General features: G+C 40.7%; 1 protein-coding gene across 8 annotated transcripts in view; it reads left to right on the top strand.

The window, feature by feature from the left end:
• RUNX1T1 (RUNX1 partner transcriptional co-repressor 1) overlaps positions 1 to 17,786 on the top strand; it is a 114,883-nt gene that overhangs the window by 53,062 nt on the left and 44,035 nt on the right. For all 8 annotated transcript variants that reach the window (XM_049821220.1, XM_049821203.1, XM_049821229.1 and 5 more), the window contains 3 exons: positions 11,659 to 11,796; positions 15,565 to 15,806; positions 17,555 to 17,644. In XM_049821220.1, coding sequence (XP_049677177.1) covers positions 11,659 to 11,796; positions 15,565 to 15,806; positions 17,555 to 17,644 — 470 coding nt within the window. The remainder of the gene's footprint in view (positions 1 to 11,658; positions 11,797 to 15,564; positions 15,807 to 17,554; positions 17,645 to 17,786) is intronic.

The following is a 17,786-nucleotide window of genomic DNA, read 5'->3' as shown; positions in this document are numbered from 1 at the left end:
AGGGGCACGGGAAACATCTGACTTGTTTGGCTGGGATAGATAGGTGACAGTAGGAGGCACTGGAAATGGTCTTCTGTTGCAGGCAGTACTGCCTAGTTATTCTTTCGAGGAAGAAAAGTTTATAGTCAAAATCTAGAGTGAAATACTTGTTGTTATGTTTGGTGATGTGGAAACAGAATAGTATATACAATGTACGCATACACAGTATCATAAGCTTTCCTTCCTACATTGGACGGCTGAGGTTAACTTTTGATACTGGAAGGGACTTTCCTTAAAGCATCTCCCTTTGACTTTCCGAGTACCTTGTCATTTCTTGTGACTTTTCTGCAGGGAAAGGGAGTTTTTCCCTGGACTGCTGCACAATATCGGCTCCCTCTCGTGGTCAGCAGTCACCGGGAAGAATTTCCAGCGACTGTTCTCCGAGCCCTCGGCATGCTCCCAGCCGGCCGGTGTTTCTCGCCCTGTAGCCTTTGATCGGACACTCCAGTGCGTGTGCCCAGCCATCGCTGAAGGTGCACCCTGGGGCCCTGGTCAGCCCATGGGAAGCGGCTGGCCCCGCTGCCCTCTCGACCACCCTCTGCCCCGATGTGGAGTTTCTTTCCTCCTGTTGAATATTCTTCCCTTTCTCACAAAAAATGGCTCCTCTTCTGGTTAATCCAGTTCTCAGTGAAGCAAAATGCATATATCCAGGTAGACTCAAAGCCAAATGTAGGGTGTTTCCATAGCACGGAGAGAGTTAAATCTGCTTTTTGTAAGATTCTTTTCATGTACAAGAAAACTTACCGTATCACTAAGGGTTAAGTGCATCTACATCAAACATTCAGAGTTCAAATGCATCAGACTTCTTTACTTTGTCAATATTTCTCTTGCACTCGTAGCATTGAGTGGGTCCTCTTTGGTGTCTGACTTCTCGCCCTGCAGTTTCCCCTCCATTTAACACTCCCTTCAGTGTAATTGAAGACTATTTCTTACAATTTTCTAAAGCAGAATGTAAAAAAACCAAAACCAAAAAACCTCCATGCAGTACGTTTTTTTGGTATACAAAATCAAGTAAGTAAAACTTGATTAAATATGTGTATAAGTGCATGTGCGCATACACGCATGTGCACACGTATGTGCATGTATGTAGAAGTAAATGGAGATTGTGGAAGCTGCACTGATCCACAAAGGTCGATATTAAATTGCTGTGTCGGAGTAGTGGGTTTAGCTGGCTTGATGAAAATGAGTTTCTATAGATATAAAAACCTTTTTGTATGTATTTGTTGAGGAAAAAAAGAGTACATCTAATTTGAATCTACTGGGCATGAAATGAAGCACTTTTGTACAACTGTCAAGCATGGCAATGCTATGATACCTGAAATTGTTTTTAATATTTTGCTTGTATTTTCTGTGGATTCTGTAATAATTGCTGATTTTTTTTCCAATTCAGGCTTCAGCTGTATGACTTTTTTTGTTGTTGAGGTCCGATATTTAAAATTCAAAACAAAGGGAAGATACTTAAAAAAGGAAGTTTTAAGTTCTATTGTGCAAGACTAAGACTGCTGTGATGCTTTAAGGTCTAGAAACGTTGCATGTAGTTGTATGGCCTGTGAACGGTCTCATTAGTTTACCTACAGCTGTTTTCAGTATCTATAGTTAAGCACATATTGCTCAGTTTTTCTGGGGTTGGGGTTTGCAAGGCTAACCCAGCACCTTTCTTCCTGGCTGAGATCACCTGATTTCTGTGCCAATGTGAATTTGTGTGAATTCTCTGGCTTCAGAAGGGGATTTAGTCTGGTTTTACATTTGTTGGTCTGGTTTTACATGACATACACAAGTTTCTTCCTTTCCCTCTTGCTTTACGTGCTTATATAGTTTCGTATTAACTTTTAGAGTATGCATGTGAGATATTAGGCCAGACGATTTGAAATATGCTTTTGTTTTTGCTAATGTTAACATTTGTTTTGCTTGTGAGCTTATTTGTCAATAAGTACTATGACCTCATCTAATAAAGTATTTGAGATGGAGGTTCTTAATTTCGTGTGAAGTTTCTGAGACTCTCTTTTCCCCTCCCACCTCCCCACTGCTGCTTTCAGGTGTGATCCAGTGCCCAAAATAAAAGACAGTTGGTGTGACATGCAGCATGGAGGAGGAGCTGACTTGTAACTAATAATGAGTATTTTCTCACACTCTTTCTAGACAGTCAGTCATGTAAACACAAGATGTCTTTAATGGCATCATCTGATGATGTGAAATGATAGTCTTCCAAAGTGTGTATTTCCACAAACGCCGAAGTGCTGATTAGGGTAATAAATTGCACTACTTGGAGATTGCCAGTGCATAATACTGAGATAGGGGAAAAGCCTATAGTTTCACTTTTCTGTCGCTTGTTGTGGCAGCACCTGAGCGAGGGTTTCTGAGGGAAATATGTTTCCTTAGACATTTTTCATTGGGGGATTAACACCTGTCTTCGCTGGCGGAGTACAAACCAAGGAGTTAGTACACCTGGCAACTGAGGATCACCGAATCTCGTGTACATCGGCCACGCTGCTGGAGCAGCCTGAATGCCTCTGGTTCTCACGAGGCAAAGGACCTAGATCTACACGGGAATATTTATGCCCACTGACTCAGCAGCCTTAGGAATTAATAAATTAGAGGCTCTAGCCCTTCTTTTCACTGATTATATGGGGAGTGTAGCGTGCTATTTTAACTGTCTGTGTTAAATGGCAGAAATGAGCAGCTCTCCTCAGACTGGACTGGTACTTGCTGGAGAGGGAGTTTGGCTGCCCATGCTTTCTGTCTGATGGGTAGGGTCTTGCTCCCCAGGCCTGTGCATCTGGCCTAACAGAGCAGAGTTTTTATCGCTTGAAATATCATTGGGGGGAATTGGGTTCTTGGATGGGTAAAATGGCGCAATCTGACAGAGCGGGGATTTGGGAGCTTGATCCATGAGGTGAGGAGCAGTCTGTCCCAGACTGGCCAACGCCACTCCACACCTTAGAGGATCTTGGCTTGTCTGTGACGAATTCCACTGTTTAAAAACAAGCAAAGCTAGGTGTATATCCATTACCTTGTCGCTAGGCCCTATGTCGTCTTTTCAGATGTATAACCGTGGAAAATATCACCTCCTTCACCCATGTTTGATATTTTTTGAGCCTAAAGGACTTCTGGCATGTTTTATAAATATAAGCGATGCCTTTTAAAAGTACAGCCCTAATAACTTTTTTGCTGGCAGAGTAATTTAATATCTAAAGTTGCCCTGAGTCTAAATAAGCTATTTTAGGTTATTTTATCTAGTCTGTATTGGGGACTTCAGTTCTAGTTAAATATAATGGAATACTGGTATCAGTACTCTCTTAGGACTTTTCTAAAATGGGTACAGCTATGCTTTACACTTTGTGTAAGCGCATTAAAAATAAAGGAGTTCATATGTATTTTGCTTCAGACTTTTAGCTGGGTGTAAGAAACTACTTACTGTTAATTTAGGACCATACAAAATTTGGATTAAAAACATAAATATGTTTCTGGAGAGCAAGTTTGGAAATTTTAATGGTGTTGGGAGAGAAAATGTTCTTATTTCTGGTGGGAAGGATGTGTGCTATGTGTGGTTGTGTATGTAAAAGCATACAAATAATACCATGTACTATGTGCAGATGTGTATATAAGAGCATACAAATAGTACCCATTTGATGCTGATGCCATTTGAGTTTCTTAGATATCAGTCTAACTTCATTTGTAGTTTGTCAAATAACATGTGATTCTGACAAGGGTAGGTCTTCCAGAGAAGGTGGTACAGAAAGGAAACGAATTACTGGTCGGGGAGCGTTTCGGAAGCTGCATCCAAAAACACCCAGGTGGTTTCCTCTAAATATAGGAGAAAGTGAAGGGAGCGATTGCTAATGGAGGGGTTGTCACCTCTGTAGCTTGTGGGGGAGGCCAGGGTCTAGGTTTGGCCAGCAGTTGCTCTGACTGTTCTTCAGTTCTTCATGCTGGAGGCGGTGGGCACCTCTTCTTCACTTCACTCAGGCCTCAACATTCAGTGAGCTGGTTTTGGAATAGCAGTAATAGTTCCTGTGATGTGAAAGACAACCACCTAAAACACACAGTTCTTGGTTTGGTAGCTTGTCAACAAAACGAAGTAGAAAAGATCCAGGAAACAATGCAAACAGGAAAGTAGTATTTCAGTAATGATTGTGGGACTACTTGCTTATTAACTGCGTTAGTTATGCATGCATAGAGGCATTTTCATGATGCTTGGTGGGATATTTAGAATAAATCCGCATTGTCTTCGGCTTCATTGCAGGCCAAGTGGTATGTATTCAGCCATGACAAGGGAATTTGTAGACTTTATTTTCTGGGGGCTTATGGAAACTTAGGGCAGCTGCCAGAATTTGGCCCTTATTTTGCTTGTCTCTTCTTGCTAAAGTATTTCATAAACCATTATGGTGGTAGTAGATCTAGATTTAGAATGTATTCTTCTTCCCTGCATTCCTTTATATGTTCAAGCGATTTTACATGGTAAAATTTGCAAAGCCAGGAAGGGGGAAGGAGAAAAGAGGCATTTAAAAAAAGTTGCAATTCTGACAGGAGTAAGTTTTCAATTATTAAATACTGAAAGTGAATTTATGATAATTTTGAAACTGCCAAAACATGTCAGATTGTTAAATGAGAGGAAGAAGATTATTTTTCTACTTCTTTTTCCCTTTAAAAATGAAATTACATGGTAAGAGAAATTTATTTCTTTCAGGAGAAAATAATATGTCCAAGCAAAGCCAAGCCATAACATTTTTGTCTCAACTCTGAGATTGAACTCATGCATTGCTTATTTTATAATATGTGTAACTATCTGGCCTTCAGCTGCTAAGCCATGAGTGTGGGGCAGGCTTTTTTGCCAGTCAGAACCTCTCACCCTAGAGAACTGAAACGAAAGAGAGCGCTTCTGTGGTTTTGGTTTGTTGTCATGACGGTAGGACCAGTCAAGGTCATGAAGAACATGATCCAAAGCATTGCCCATCATTCATCTACTTTACATCATCCACAAACTCTTCCTACCAAAACTGGGCATCAGTAGCACAAAAATCCCTTTCAGCTTTTGGGAGACAGAATGGAGATTGCATTATTCTCAAGGCTATTTTTTAGCACACCTGAAGAAAGCTCTGATAACTTGGGCTGAGATAACTTCAGCGAACTCCCAGGATGCAGAAATTCTAGCTCCTGCACATTGAATGAGAAGAAACGGGTAAACTGAGTGTGCTTTCATTTATTCTGCAGAATAGCTGGTGGTACGAAATGTTCAACTCTCTGAGCAGAGGAGAACCAAGTAAATGTAGTGAAGTTGTGACACTGCTCTTGCAAAAGGGTCGTCTTCAGTATGTGAGCTTCATACCTGGCGTGCTAAAGGGGCAGCGAAACGTTACATCGTCCTGAAAACTTTGCTGTGCGTGTTCATCTCTTGCCCCACATGCATTCTCATTCCTGGTGGATAAAGCTTGCAGGGGTAATGTTTTGTGACAAAAAGATGGAGTCCAGCTGCCTGAGCTGCTTTCTGATACTGCCCTTCTGCAAATCACCTAGGGAGTAAAAGTTCTCCACTGGGGAGCTGGAAACCGGGTGGTGTTTTCTTTCTAGGCCAATAACATGACTGCATCTGGTGCTGACAGAAAGTTATGTCTGTATTATGCCGGATCAGCTGTTCATAGCACAAAAACATCTATTGTGTTTAGGTCCTTGTTTATTCATTAAGAAAAAGTCAAAAGGGCCAAGAGATGAATGGAATGAAGACTGGACCGGTCACAAACAAGTCCCAGGCATGGTTGGCTGGGAGAGGGTCTGCAGCGATGTCATCCAAATGTTGTGTTTTATGGCTGCATCTTAGGACTTCCAGATTTCCCCAGGTGTGCAGTGTATGGGATGGGTAGGCTTCACCATATATATTGGGCTTATACCGTGCATTCTTGAATAAGTCCTTTTCAGCCAGGGAAGATGATACCTTGGAATGTTGTCCTGCTCTGCGTAGTAGCAGGTCTGAGGGTCAGGAGTTGTGGGTCTCCACAAACACTGCCTCGTAACAGTGCTGCGTGGCTTGGCCAGATCCCAGGGAGGGAAGCTTCTTTACTGACTGCAGCGTGATAGCATTATGGGTGAAAGAGCTATGTAATTTATCCGCTTAGGTGGACTTGGGGCTTTCTGTCTCCTACTTTGTCACTACTGTGACTCACAACCTGGAGTTACCTGCTGGCAAATTCCATGCTGTCCCTCTCAAAATAATCAAAATTAGTCCAGTACCATCTAGGTAACCATCATCAGTATTAAATCCCACAGATTTAGGTCTCAATTAGTATTATCTGGGTGGTGGAGGCACATTCTAATCCCGTGTGTCATATGCAGGGTTTGTTCTTTCTGTGAGTTTAAAGGAAACAAGACAATGGGCTCTTTTAATTTGGCAGTTTTTATTTTTATTTTAAACATGCTGGCACAGAAGTAGTAAGTACTGTACAATCAATATAGAACGTCTTTTAAGAATCTTTCATGCCTGAATATACATCTGGAACTGTTTGCACTAACTAAAAGTAAAATAAATGCCACAGCGTATTATACCATACTTTTTTTCATTTAAAAAAGGAAATTGAAAACACACCACTCCTAGAAATGCTTGACATTGAATTGGCTATTGAAATGGTATCAGTAAAGTATTTATATATTCCATATTTTGTTCCATACATCAGCTTTCCTTGATGCGTTAGACTTGGAAGGGTGCCACATGAGCTGAAATGTTGCCATATATGAAAGACCGCCTTGTTTTAAAAATGGACCAAATCTTTTAGGGTACAGGAAGTAAAGTAAATCAGTTTGAATACATGCACATCTCTTTTTGCCCCTGCTCCTGCACATTTTACTTTCTCTTCCCTGTTTGTCTTCGGAAGCTGTCTGTGCTTACGGTAAATATCAGTGTTCACCTAACAGCTAAATATAGTGATAAAAATAACTCCTACCATAAAAACTGAATGAATGACAAGAACAGTATAGTTTCATGAACCAGGAAATCCACAGAAGAAATATCATAATTTAAAGTTGGTTTTACAACATTCTTTAATTTAAAATGGAGCAAAATACTTCTGTGGTAAAATCATAGTTCTTCACTCTATGCTGTAAAAGAGATTCAGGAATGTATATTTCGAAATGTTTGGGTTTGTTTTTTTTTTTTTTAAATAAAAAAATTATAATCCAAAGCAAATGCAGTAGATCTCTGCATACTTGAAACATATTTTCTGAATTTATTCTAAGTCTCTCACTGCACCAGAGGGTTGTGTGTATGGATTAGGACTAGACCACTATTTCACCATCTTATCTCCATCCTGAATTGATTGCAGCAAACGCTGCAGAATGAATTGCAGATGTCTCCTTTTCCCTCCGGTTTGGAGGACCCCTGGTTTCAGCCCCATTTGATCCGAACTGGGCTAAGGACTGGAAGTCTGTCCCTGTTTAGAGGGGTTCGGTGGAAGAAATCTTTGCACCTGAAAGAAGTTACTCTCTCTGTATGCGTAGTCTGTGCTCTGAAATGGGTGATGCTGTGGGATACTACCTGTATGAAACATTCTGGTGTGTCCCTGCTAATTCAGGATTATTGTTTGAAATGTCAGAGTCCAACAGGAAAAAAAAAATAATAATCAGAACTAGCTTTGAAAATGTGGAGTTTGGTTTGATATGAAAACATAAAAATGTTTTTGAATTCAAGAAATTAAGCAATTTTAAGACACAGCTTTCCTTAAAGTTCTTCCACATTTCAGGCAAAGTTCAATGAATATGCTCCTGTATTATAAAACTGGAGCAAACATAAATGAAATCTTAGACAGGGAGGTTTTGACATGTAAAAACCAGTTTTTCCTCTTGAGGGATTCTTTCTTCCCCTCCCAAACCTTCATCACCTCTGAATGTACGGATAGCAGAGTATCGACTAAGAGTTTGTATGAAAAATGTTTATACATAAAAGCCCTCACGGAATAACATGGTTTAGGGGAAACTTGGCTCGTGAGTACGGTTTAAATACCATTTTGCCTTTAGCTTTCATATCATCAGGCGGCTTTTCAACAATTAGAGTAAAAAGTGTTGGTTGTTGGGTTTGTTTGGTGGGTTTTTTTTAATTAGAAAAATGAAGAATGATTTGTAGAAGCTGGAGTTCTAGGCTAAGCATCAGACACTACAAGCTTTGGGAGGTCAGATCACAAGAACTGGTAACGCTTTTATCAGTGGTGGCTCTGCTCTGTGCTCCATAACCACTCCATCCCATGAGAGATCTACCTCTTAAAAACCAGAGCTGTGGAGGTTCTCTGGGGCTGTGGGTGGTGGGACAGCGGTGGGTGCAGTGCAGAGCCGCTGTAGGCAGGTGGTCCCAGCCCCATAGCTCCCTCGGAGGTTGGGGAACCAGCTGTAGAGGCAAGCAACAGGTAAATAGTAGCAGTAAGAGCAGAATGGCTCCTGCAGGAGTTTTGCTATTAAAAAGAGGGTGGAAAAGTGGGATATAAAGGCTGTTCTCCTGGGCGGTGTGCTGGTGTCTTCCAAGCACGTGGAAGAGTTTTGCGTTTTGCATTGGACTTCTTCAAGAGCTCTTCCCCCTCACGCCCCCCCAGGAGAGTCTCTGCTCTGACAAGATAATCTTGTGCCCTAGTTAGAAGCGTTTTGAGGTGTGCTTGAAAGGAGCCTTGTATCTCCTTACAAAAGGCAGGGCTAGGGAGCTCATGAGCAACCAGAGATAAATCTGTCTGCCTGCCACCACGCAGTAGCAGAGTGGGGTTTAGGGCTTTGCAAGGGGGAAGGAGAGGTTAAGCAAAGGTAAGTGGCCTGCAGAGGGGTTTTTTTACCCCTGAGAGGTCCAAAGAAAGGCAATTAGGAAAATCAAGCCTAGTGTCATTAGATTGATATGAGAAGTACAGGAGTCTGTGGATAATTTCAGCGAGCTGCAGACCAGGTGGCAGACACCGTTCGAGGGAGTAAAAACCAGTTGGATCGCGGTAGAATGGCAATCTGAAATTGGAGTGCAAAACCAACACACTATTTCCCACTACCGAGTTCAATTTAAGTAACAAAACATTGCCAGCTTTTGGGGAATGCCTCCTCCCTCCAATCTGAGCACATTTCTGATCAAACCTGAACTTTGAAATGCAGCGAGGGAGGGGAGCGGGAGCTGTGTGGTTGGTTACAGACTCAGGATCGCTTTTAGTTATCCACAGCTGAATTGGAGGATACAGGCTGTGCCTGCTCGCTGCAAGCAGCAGACTGCTAGAGGAGTTCGATTTCTCTCACTCTTTCTTCCACCCACCTCCATCTCCTCTGTGCCTGTGTCTGCGCTCCCACATGCTTCAAATCTGTGTACCTGGACTGCCTTCCTTAACAGTTCAATGTGAGTGTTAGCAGAATGAAAACCAGATGGACCAGCAGTTCCCACTGTTATCTCCCCACCAGCTCTGGCAAGCCTCCCTTTCTCTCTCCTTTCTTGGCATGGCAGAAATATTTGCCTTTATTTAGGAGGGCTTGGGCTCACTGCTGTGCCTCTTTCCCTCTGTTGCAACATGAGCTGAAAGCTATTTATTCCCTTGTTGCTGAGGTTGGTTGAGGTGAGTGCAAGATGAATTCGGCTATTAAGGAAGCAATTAACATTTCAAGATGAGTTTTCATAGTTCTTTATATTAAATGAATGGCTTATTGAAGATATAGATTTAACTGTTTTAGTATAGCAATATGGAAAGGAAATTTGTATAGAATATGTTTAAAAACTTGCTTTTGTTTTCCAGCATGTGATAATTTACTGTTGCTTGATTTGCAAATCAAACCTTACCTGTCTGTGTAACAGCCTTAATATTTAAGCTAATCATTTTGGATACTGTTACCTACACAGCCGAGGTTTACTAACTTGAGATCAACACTACAGATCCTATAATACTGTATCTGTATTCCTCTCATCTTGTTCTGGGGTTGTTCCACTGCTCATCTTCCCCAAACTTGTCTCTAAAGTCTATATAAAATGACTCCCTTTCCGTGAGAACTGAAACATCATCTGTAGGCACTTCTACAAAGGGTGAAGATGGCTTCTATCACTGCCGTACCTGACACACTGCATTTCTGGGATATACTTCCTCAGTTTCCCTCAGTTTCAGGCAGCTAAAGATTGGTATCTATTATGCATCATTAATTTTTGTGTCGTGTTTGTGTTTTAGTGGTTTTTTTTTGTGGTTTTTTTTTGTTTTGTTTTGGTTTTAGTTAGTTTTTTTTTTTTTAACTTTATGATAATTAAGTGGTTTTGAGGCTCTTTTAAACATATACTTCCTTTGTTAAATGTGCGCATTGCATTTAATTTCTCTTAGTGCCTCTCAGGGCAAATTTTAGATCTGATCTTTTGGATGAAGTCTCTATGTTGTTAGTAAGAACAAGGAAAGCACATTGCAAAGTGGAGTGACAGAATTTATAGAATGTGATGGACTTTGCTATCGTCTTAAATTAAAACCACAGACTTACATGCCCACCCATTAGCAGCCACGCTTCCTTGCTTTGCAAAATAGTTGCAAAATGTTGCTCAGGAAGACTTGTGTAGGACAGTCTATAAAATAGATAACTCTGGCCCCCCAAAGAAGGGATGGAAGAATTTAACTTATGCCCATTAAAAGCTAAACTTGATTTTACTCATCTTTACTCAAGATGGCTCACTAAACTCCTGGCATGAGCAAGGAAGCTTTCACTTGGTAAATGTTGTCATGATTTGCCCATTCTTGATAAATGAAACATAAGGGTTTGGGTGGGTTTTTAAAAATTTTAACATAGAGGTGTCCAAAAAGATGTTGGAAAAAGAAGATACTTTAGCTTCTATATCAAATATCTTGCATCTTTAGGTCTTCAGCTGCAAGAGAACTGTTAGGTTTTCTGCCCGGTTTTGCCTTTCGTTTGTTTTGTTTTCTTGTGGAGGTATATTTCTACTTATCTTGCAGGTTTTGAACGTTAAAGTTGTTCTTAATGTGTGAAGGTGCAAACTTAGATGCTTTTTTAAAAACAGTGGTGTGTACATGTGACGATTGACTTACCATTTTGGCATGTTATGTTTATTTTTCTGGTGAATGTAAGAATATCCAGGGGCAGGGTGGTAAAGTGATCCAGAAGGTTCATGTTATTTAATGTAAGTATCTCTCCATGATTACAAAGAGAAGCGATGGAGAGGGCAGCAGGTGTTACAAAGAGACGTGAAGAGAGCTGGCTTCAACCAATATCTCACCCAATATCTCACATGTACTAAAGAGCTTCAGGTTTTAGTTCTGGAAGAGCTGTCATAAGGGGATTTATTACATTCCTGTCTCTTCGTCTGTTTTTTCCTTCTGGCTAACATGAGAGCCTTGAAGGGAGGTGGCACTACTGCAGCTCCAGGAGTGCTTGGGAGGTAGCATCTGCACATGCTAGAAATAAAAACAAAAGATAATGCAGCAGTGCTACAAATGAAGTCTTACCATCTGTGTTACACTTTCTTAAGTAAGGTTTAGATGATGTAATTTGGGAAGAGCACCCAGGAGTAGATAATCAGGTGTAATCTTTCACGGCAGATGCTGAAATGGCTCACTCCTTGCATTAGCTTTTTAGTTTTTGTCAGAAGGGGTGTGCTTGGGGAAATAAACTGGTGTATTCCTGTGGTGTGTGTTGCAGATCGCACTGAGAAGCATTCCACAATGCCAGACTCACCTGTGGATGTGAAGACACAATCCAGGCTGACGCCTCCAACCATGCCACCTCCTCCCACTACCCAAGGAGCTCCAAGAACCAGTTCATTCACGCCCACAACGTGTAATTAGACTTACTTTCTTCCTTTTCTTCCATATTCATTCTATTCTGTATGTAAGAAACCAAAATCTGTGAAGGGAAACCTGCATGACGTGGTGGGAGCAGCATTTGGTTGTACTATAATAAAGTAATTAAGCGAAACTAAGATCACAACATAATGCAACTTTAAGGTATTAAGACCTTTGGCTCAGAGTTGTGTTTTTATTTCATTGACAATTTGGCAGCAGTGTCAAAGAACAGCGAGCGCTAGTTTCCCATGTACTTAATGCTCAGATCAGTCCTTCTGTGAGAAGTACAGAAAACCACCTTCTCCTCTTTTATGCCGTTCTGTTGTTTAAAGGATTCCATTCCCTTTTGTATAGAAACTTAGGGTCTTTTGTTTGATTATGTTTTTTAAGTGGGGGTAATTCTTAAGGAAAATACTTATCTTCATCCCACTTATGACTGAATGAAGAATTCTGCTTTAAGTGCTATATAATGTCTAGTTAATGTTGATGTAAAACTAAAAATGAAGGCCTTTTATTGTTTTATCTAGAGAGCTCCAATCTGTGACCACTTTACTTCTCTAAATCACTTGGGGCTGCATCTCTGTCCCAGTTTATTGATGTAAACACACAAGAAACTCTGCTAGTCTTGATGGAATTGCTCTGCATTTGTATCAGTGTAACTGAGATTTGAATCTGGCATGTTGTCTGGACTATTACTTTCACAGCCATGAAATGATCCACATTTCTCGTACCAAGATTTAGCTGCAAATTTTTTGGTCTCTCTTATACTGCCTGGTAATAGTATAAACATGAGAATGTGTTTACATTTCACATTTTAAATAAAACATTTTTAGAACAGTAGAATACATATGCCTAAACAGAATGAAGGCAGCATCTTCTATTTGTCTCGCCTTTGTCTGTTCAGTCCCTTTCTGTCTGTTAAATGCCTTATTTAAAATTCACCTCTATGCAGAAGGCCAGCTGGAGGCCTTTGTACTACTTATCCCAGGGAACACTGTTCTGACAATTTACATCGAACTTAAACAGTGAGGAGGGTTTGTGCCAGCTATTTGTACAAACTCAGATTTAACCCAGTGACCCTGATCCTGCAAAGATTTGTCTGTTTTGCTTAACTCCAGCACCTGAATCATCCTAGGAGCTGCTCTGGTGTAAAGTTAAATTGTTTCTAGGTTTTTGCAGGATGGGGCACTTACAGATTAAGCTTTCCAGTGTCATGCACTTTGCACAGTTCAGAGTAATCTTTGGCAATCATAAAAGGAATAGGACAGTGTTCTTTAATCAGTCTTAGAATCCTCAGTGTACTCACAAGATTTCTAGATATTTGTTTATTTGATTGGGTTCAGCATTTTGGAAGGTGTGTAAACCATGGCTAGATTTTTGGGACTATTTATATGAACACTAAAAGTCTAAAAAAGTCTAATTTTTATTACCTCTTACTCTGTCAGATTTTGGAGTTTGGCCTTAGTGGTTCCAGCTTGTACAGTAAACAAGTCACTTCTGTTGGAGTGTCCGTTACATTTATTATTAGTACAGTGGGAATGCCTGTAGGCCAGGGAGATCATACTTACTTTCTGGTCAAGAGTATGCTTGTTTTCTTTGCTTTAGATGATTAAAACCTCTTGACATACATTTTAAATGCTAAATTCTGTTTTATTATTGACATGGTTTTGTTTTAGAAATGACATAGATCTTTGCCATTTGGCAAATTCAGACATTATAAAGAAAGAGATAAAATCATTAGTATGGGGTGGACTATTTAAAAAAAAAAACAAAATTAGAGAAGCTGCATTTGGGGAGTGTTTCTGTATTTCTTTTATTGTGGGAGAAATGTTACCTGCCTTTCTCCTCCTCATATCTATTCTATCATAGGTAATGAACTCTGCTCTTCTGTTCTTTCTTGATCTTAGCCCCAGGAATCTCTGCCTAGAGCAGCCTCTTACTAGTGATGGAGTTGTTGGGTGGTGTCAAGCTAGAGCAGGACATGTTCTTACTCTTCCCAATCCTCATTTACTAAGTTCATGGTATGATGACTTCTGGCTGTGCAAGGTCCTTGCAATCACAATGTATTTGTTTACTCGGATATCTCACTGTACTGCAGCACTCGGAGAGTGTGGCTTGGAGCTGCACGTGGAGCTGAACTTGCTGCAGCCAGCTTCTTTCTGTTTCTGCTTTTTCCACTTATTGTTCTCCCCAGCCCACGCAGCTAGAATAGGCAACCACAAACTAGGATAAAACAAGGAGAAACTATATAACCATTCAGATAGCTTTTTCTTTAGTACCTCCAGAAGGGCACTTCAGTCACTAGGACAAAGGCTCCTTCAAAAGTATTGTAGTGATTTAAATGTAGTAATAGGTGTCCACCCTCGAAAAGGACTTGCTGTCTGAAAGTAAAGATGACTGATGGAGAAAGTGACAAAGAGAAAGGGATGTTTGGCTTCAGAGAAGGCCGGCCATTGAGGAATGTGTAAAGTTCTTTAAGTTGCTAGCTCGCCATGGTTATGTTTTTAAATTTGAAGTAATTTAGGCTAATACTCCTATGCATTTTTTATTGTAGACAAGTTCCTGATTTTTGATGTTTTTTTGGAATGGGTTCTGAGTGACTTCCCCAAAAGAAATCAGCACATTTGTCCAGGGCAATGGCCACCTGAGCATGGGTGCTGCTGGGTGCAGTTGCATGCTGCGTGCTCAAACCTGCCAGTGCACTGGTACATTCGTATTTCTAGGGAGCCGTCCTTTTTCTTGCCATTCGCTGTCATTTTGGTGAGTCAGACTCAAACAACCTCAACAGAGTGTGTTTGACTGTTGCTGTTCCAAGTAACCTGGGTGGAAAAGGATGTCCTCAGTTTGATTCTCTGCTCTCTTCTGGAGTGTGGATAAGAATCAAACTGAAATTGCTGCCAAAAACTGTCTGTTGTTGTCTTCAGTATGTCTGCATGAATCTCGTTGCCATAAATTTTGAACACTTAGTACTTTAGATAGTTATTCTCACAGCAGCCTTGCAACAGGAGGGAAATTCTGTCTTATCCTTTTTAGAGATATGATATTGGCACATGAAAGCTGAGTGATTTGCTCGTGGTCTCTGAGAAGTCCTCTGAAGTCTTAGCTTCATGCCCTACCTGCAAGGCTTCAGGCCACAGTGAGCATGGCACCATTTGTACCTGCACAAACAACTTTGTGTGCTCCGTATGTTAGCAGCTAGGAAATCTGTATCGGAAAAAGTAACCTTCTCATTGGGTGGTGTAAGGTTAAAACGTGAAAGTCCTGTTTTATAAACACAGCTGTCAGTTGTGTGTACAAAACACAAGTAAAAATATTCAGAGATAAACTGAGGCTTCGTGAAATATGTCTGCACATTTTTTTCTACCCCAAAGAGCAATTTTTTTCGTCTTCAATCATACATGGCACTCATGCTCTTTCTTTCTCTGTTTCCCTCTCTCTCTCTTTCGAAAATCCTCTGACAAAAGGCTGGTATTCAAATGATGCTTTTCAGGTCCAGGAGCATTTTGAGGGGAGCTGTGTGAGAGGCAGCTGCCTTTACTTCCAATCCGTACACCGTTCAGTACCAGCTACTGGGAAATAAATATGAACTGCAGAGTGTTGCTCTGTCAAAAGGCTAATTATCTTTGATTGTGCAACTTAATTAATTTTAAGGTCAAGCGCGGAAAACATAAGCTGATGGATTTTCCCTTCTGTCTTCTCCCCCCCATCTCTCTCTCTTCCTCCCTCTCTCTGTTTTATCCTCCCTTCTCTCTTTTTCTTTCAGTAACCAATGGCACTAGCCATTCACCAACAGCGTTAAATGGAGCTCCATCTCCTCCTAATGGCTTTAGCAATGGGCCATCTTCTTCCTCTTCCTCTTCTCTGGCTAACCAGCAGTTACCGCCAGCTTGTGGAGCTAGGCAACTCAGCAAACTGAAGAGATTTCTTACAACCTTACAGCAGTTTGGCAATGACATTTCACCAGAGATTGGGGAGAGAGTGCGTACCCTTGTGCTAGGACTTGTGGTAAGCAAAAAAACCAATGATATAATAATAACTGTGATATTTTTCTCTCCTGTTCCCTCTTTTATGCTTGACATGGTTATTATATGAAGGAGTGGGTCACATACACTGCATATATCATAATTCAAGGATACCAAAAATGCAAGAATGAAGTGCTGGCTCTTGCTGCTGGAGCTAACATCAGTAACTTGACTAGCTTCCCATGAGTGGCAGCTATTCCCAACCAGATACAGACCTGACTCTTTTTGCCAGTGCAGTACTATGCTGTAATGGTGTGAAAAGGATTTTGTTCTGTACTTGCAGCAGCCCTAATGTAGACATACCTTGAATTATATAATGTAGTAGAATATGGTTTGGTTTGCCTAGTTTAGTTGGCTGGGAAAAGGAGAGTGCCCTACATATATAGTGGCAGAATACTGGTTAAAAGGATGAGCTGAATATATGTTTGGACTGCAGTTAAGCAATGGAAAACCTTTTCTTGGTATTCATTTAACCCAACAATGAGTGATCTGACGGTGCGTTGCTGCTACTTAAGTCCCCTTATTTACAAGGTTATCTTTACATGATTATATGGCTGAATGAAAATTTCAGCTTTTTCTTACCTACATCTGTCAAGTTGAGCTGCTATTTTACAGGCAAACTGTTGTGAATCTGGCCCAGGATTCTTTTTATTCCCAGTAAAGTCCTCTCTCCGCCAGACATTGTTTTCTCCCATGTATCTCCTTCAGCAAAAATTAGATGTACCAGGAAAAATGCTGTTGTGGAGCTCTAATTTACATCTGTTCTGAGCAGCTGCAGTTGCCATTGGCTTCATTTGGAGCAAAGACTGCCAGCAGTGTTTAGTACTGGGCTCAGGTGTCCTCCGCTTGTACCTTCACAAAACCCTACTTGACAGCAGTGGCTGCCCATTCACTTGAGTCTGTGTCAAAAGGAAGTTTAATGTAGGCAGCGTAACTTCAGTAAGTCCTACTCTCCATTTGCTTCCATATCCAAAATTCCTGTTTAATGTGGTTTTGCTTGTCACATGGTTCTCTGTGGAAAGGGAACTAGTAAAGAAACTAAAGACAGCTTTGGGAGCATCTACCCGCCCTTGATTTTCAGATCACAAGTGCTTGCCCACTGTTAATTACAGTTGATTTTTACCTTCATCTGAGCTCTGAGGAGCATATTAGGATCTTTTCCTTAGGAATGTCCACATATCACATTAGTCCGGTGGTCAGCCCTGTGTAGCATGTGGCCTTCATGATTATGCCCTCAGCTGCAAAGTAATGACTTTCCTACATATCATAGAACATAGTAAACAATCCTCTTTGCGAGCACAGGAGGCAAAATGCAGTTTTCCTCCTCAAACAATGAAGAATGTGCCTTTAAAAGGTGTGATTTTTTGTGCGTCCGTGTTAATTACTGCTTCTGCACTGGGAACAAAATTACAAGAGGCTCCAATAGAAAACAAAAAAAAATGTTGAGAAAAGCAGCTTTAACTGATGTTTGAAATGTGAAAGCATTTCCATGCTCAGCACCTGAGAGCTTAAACTGTACTCTAAGCAACAGGCGCTGAATGTCTGAGATGCTGGTGGTTTCCTCTGAGTATTTTAATAAGGTAATAATTTAATATGCAGCATGCTTTTCTTTATCCTCTTATCAATATCAAGAATGAGTTATTAAGCAATTTCAGAGTACTTTGGTTACTGTTTCTCTTGCTAAGTGTTTTCATTATTTTGTCACCAAGACAGAATTTTTTTTCTCAACAGAATTCTACTTTGACAATTGAAGAATTTCATTCCAAACTGCAAGAAGCTACTAACTTCCCACTGCGACCTTTTGTCATCCCATTTTTAAAGGTATTGCACAGTTCAGTGATCTGGAAAGTATTTCAAACCATATTGTTGCTAGGTCACAGATGTGTGTTACAGTTTTTCTTTTTAAGAGAGTCAGGAAAACGAATAATGTTTAAGGGCTTCTTTCCATAGATTAGTGCACGGA

This window comes from Accipiter gentilis, chromosome 2 (assembly GCF_929443795.1).
Source record: "Accipiter gentilis chromosome 2, bAccGen1.1, whole genome shotgun sequence".
NCBI lineage: Eukaryota > Metazoa > Chordata > Aves > Accipitriformes > Accipitridae > Astur > Astur gentilis.
Note: the sequence above shows the minus strand (reverse complement) of the source record. Positions and strands in the feature narration are given on the sequence as shown.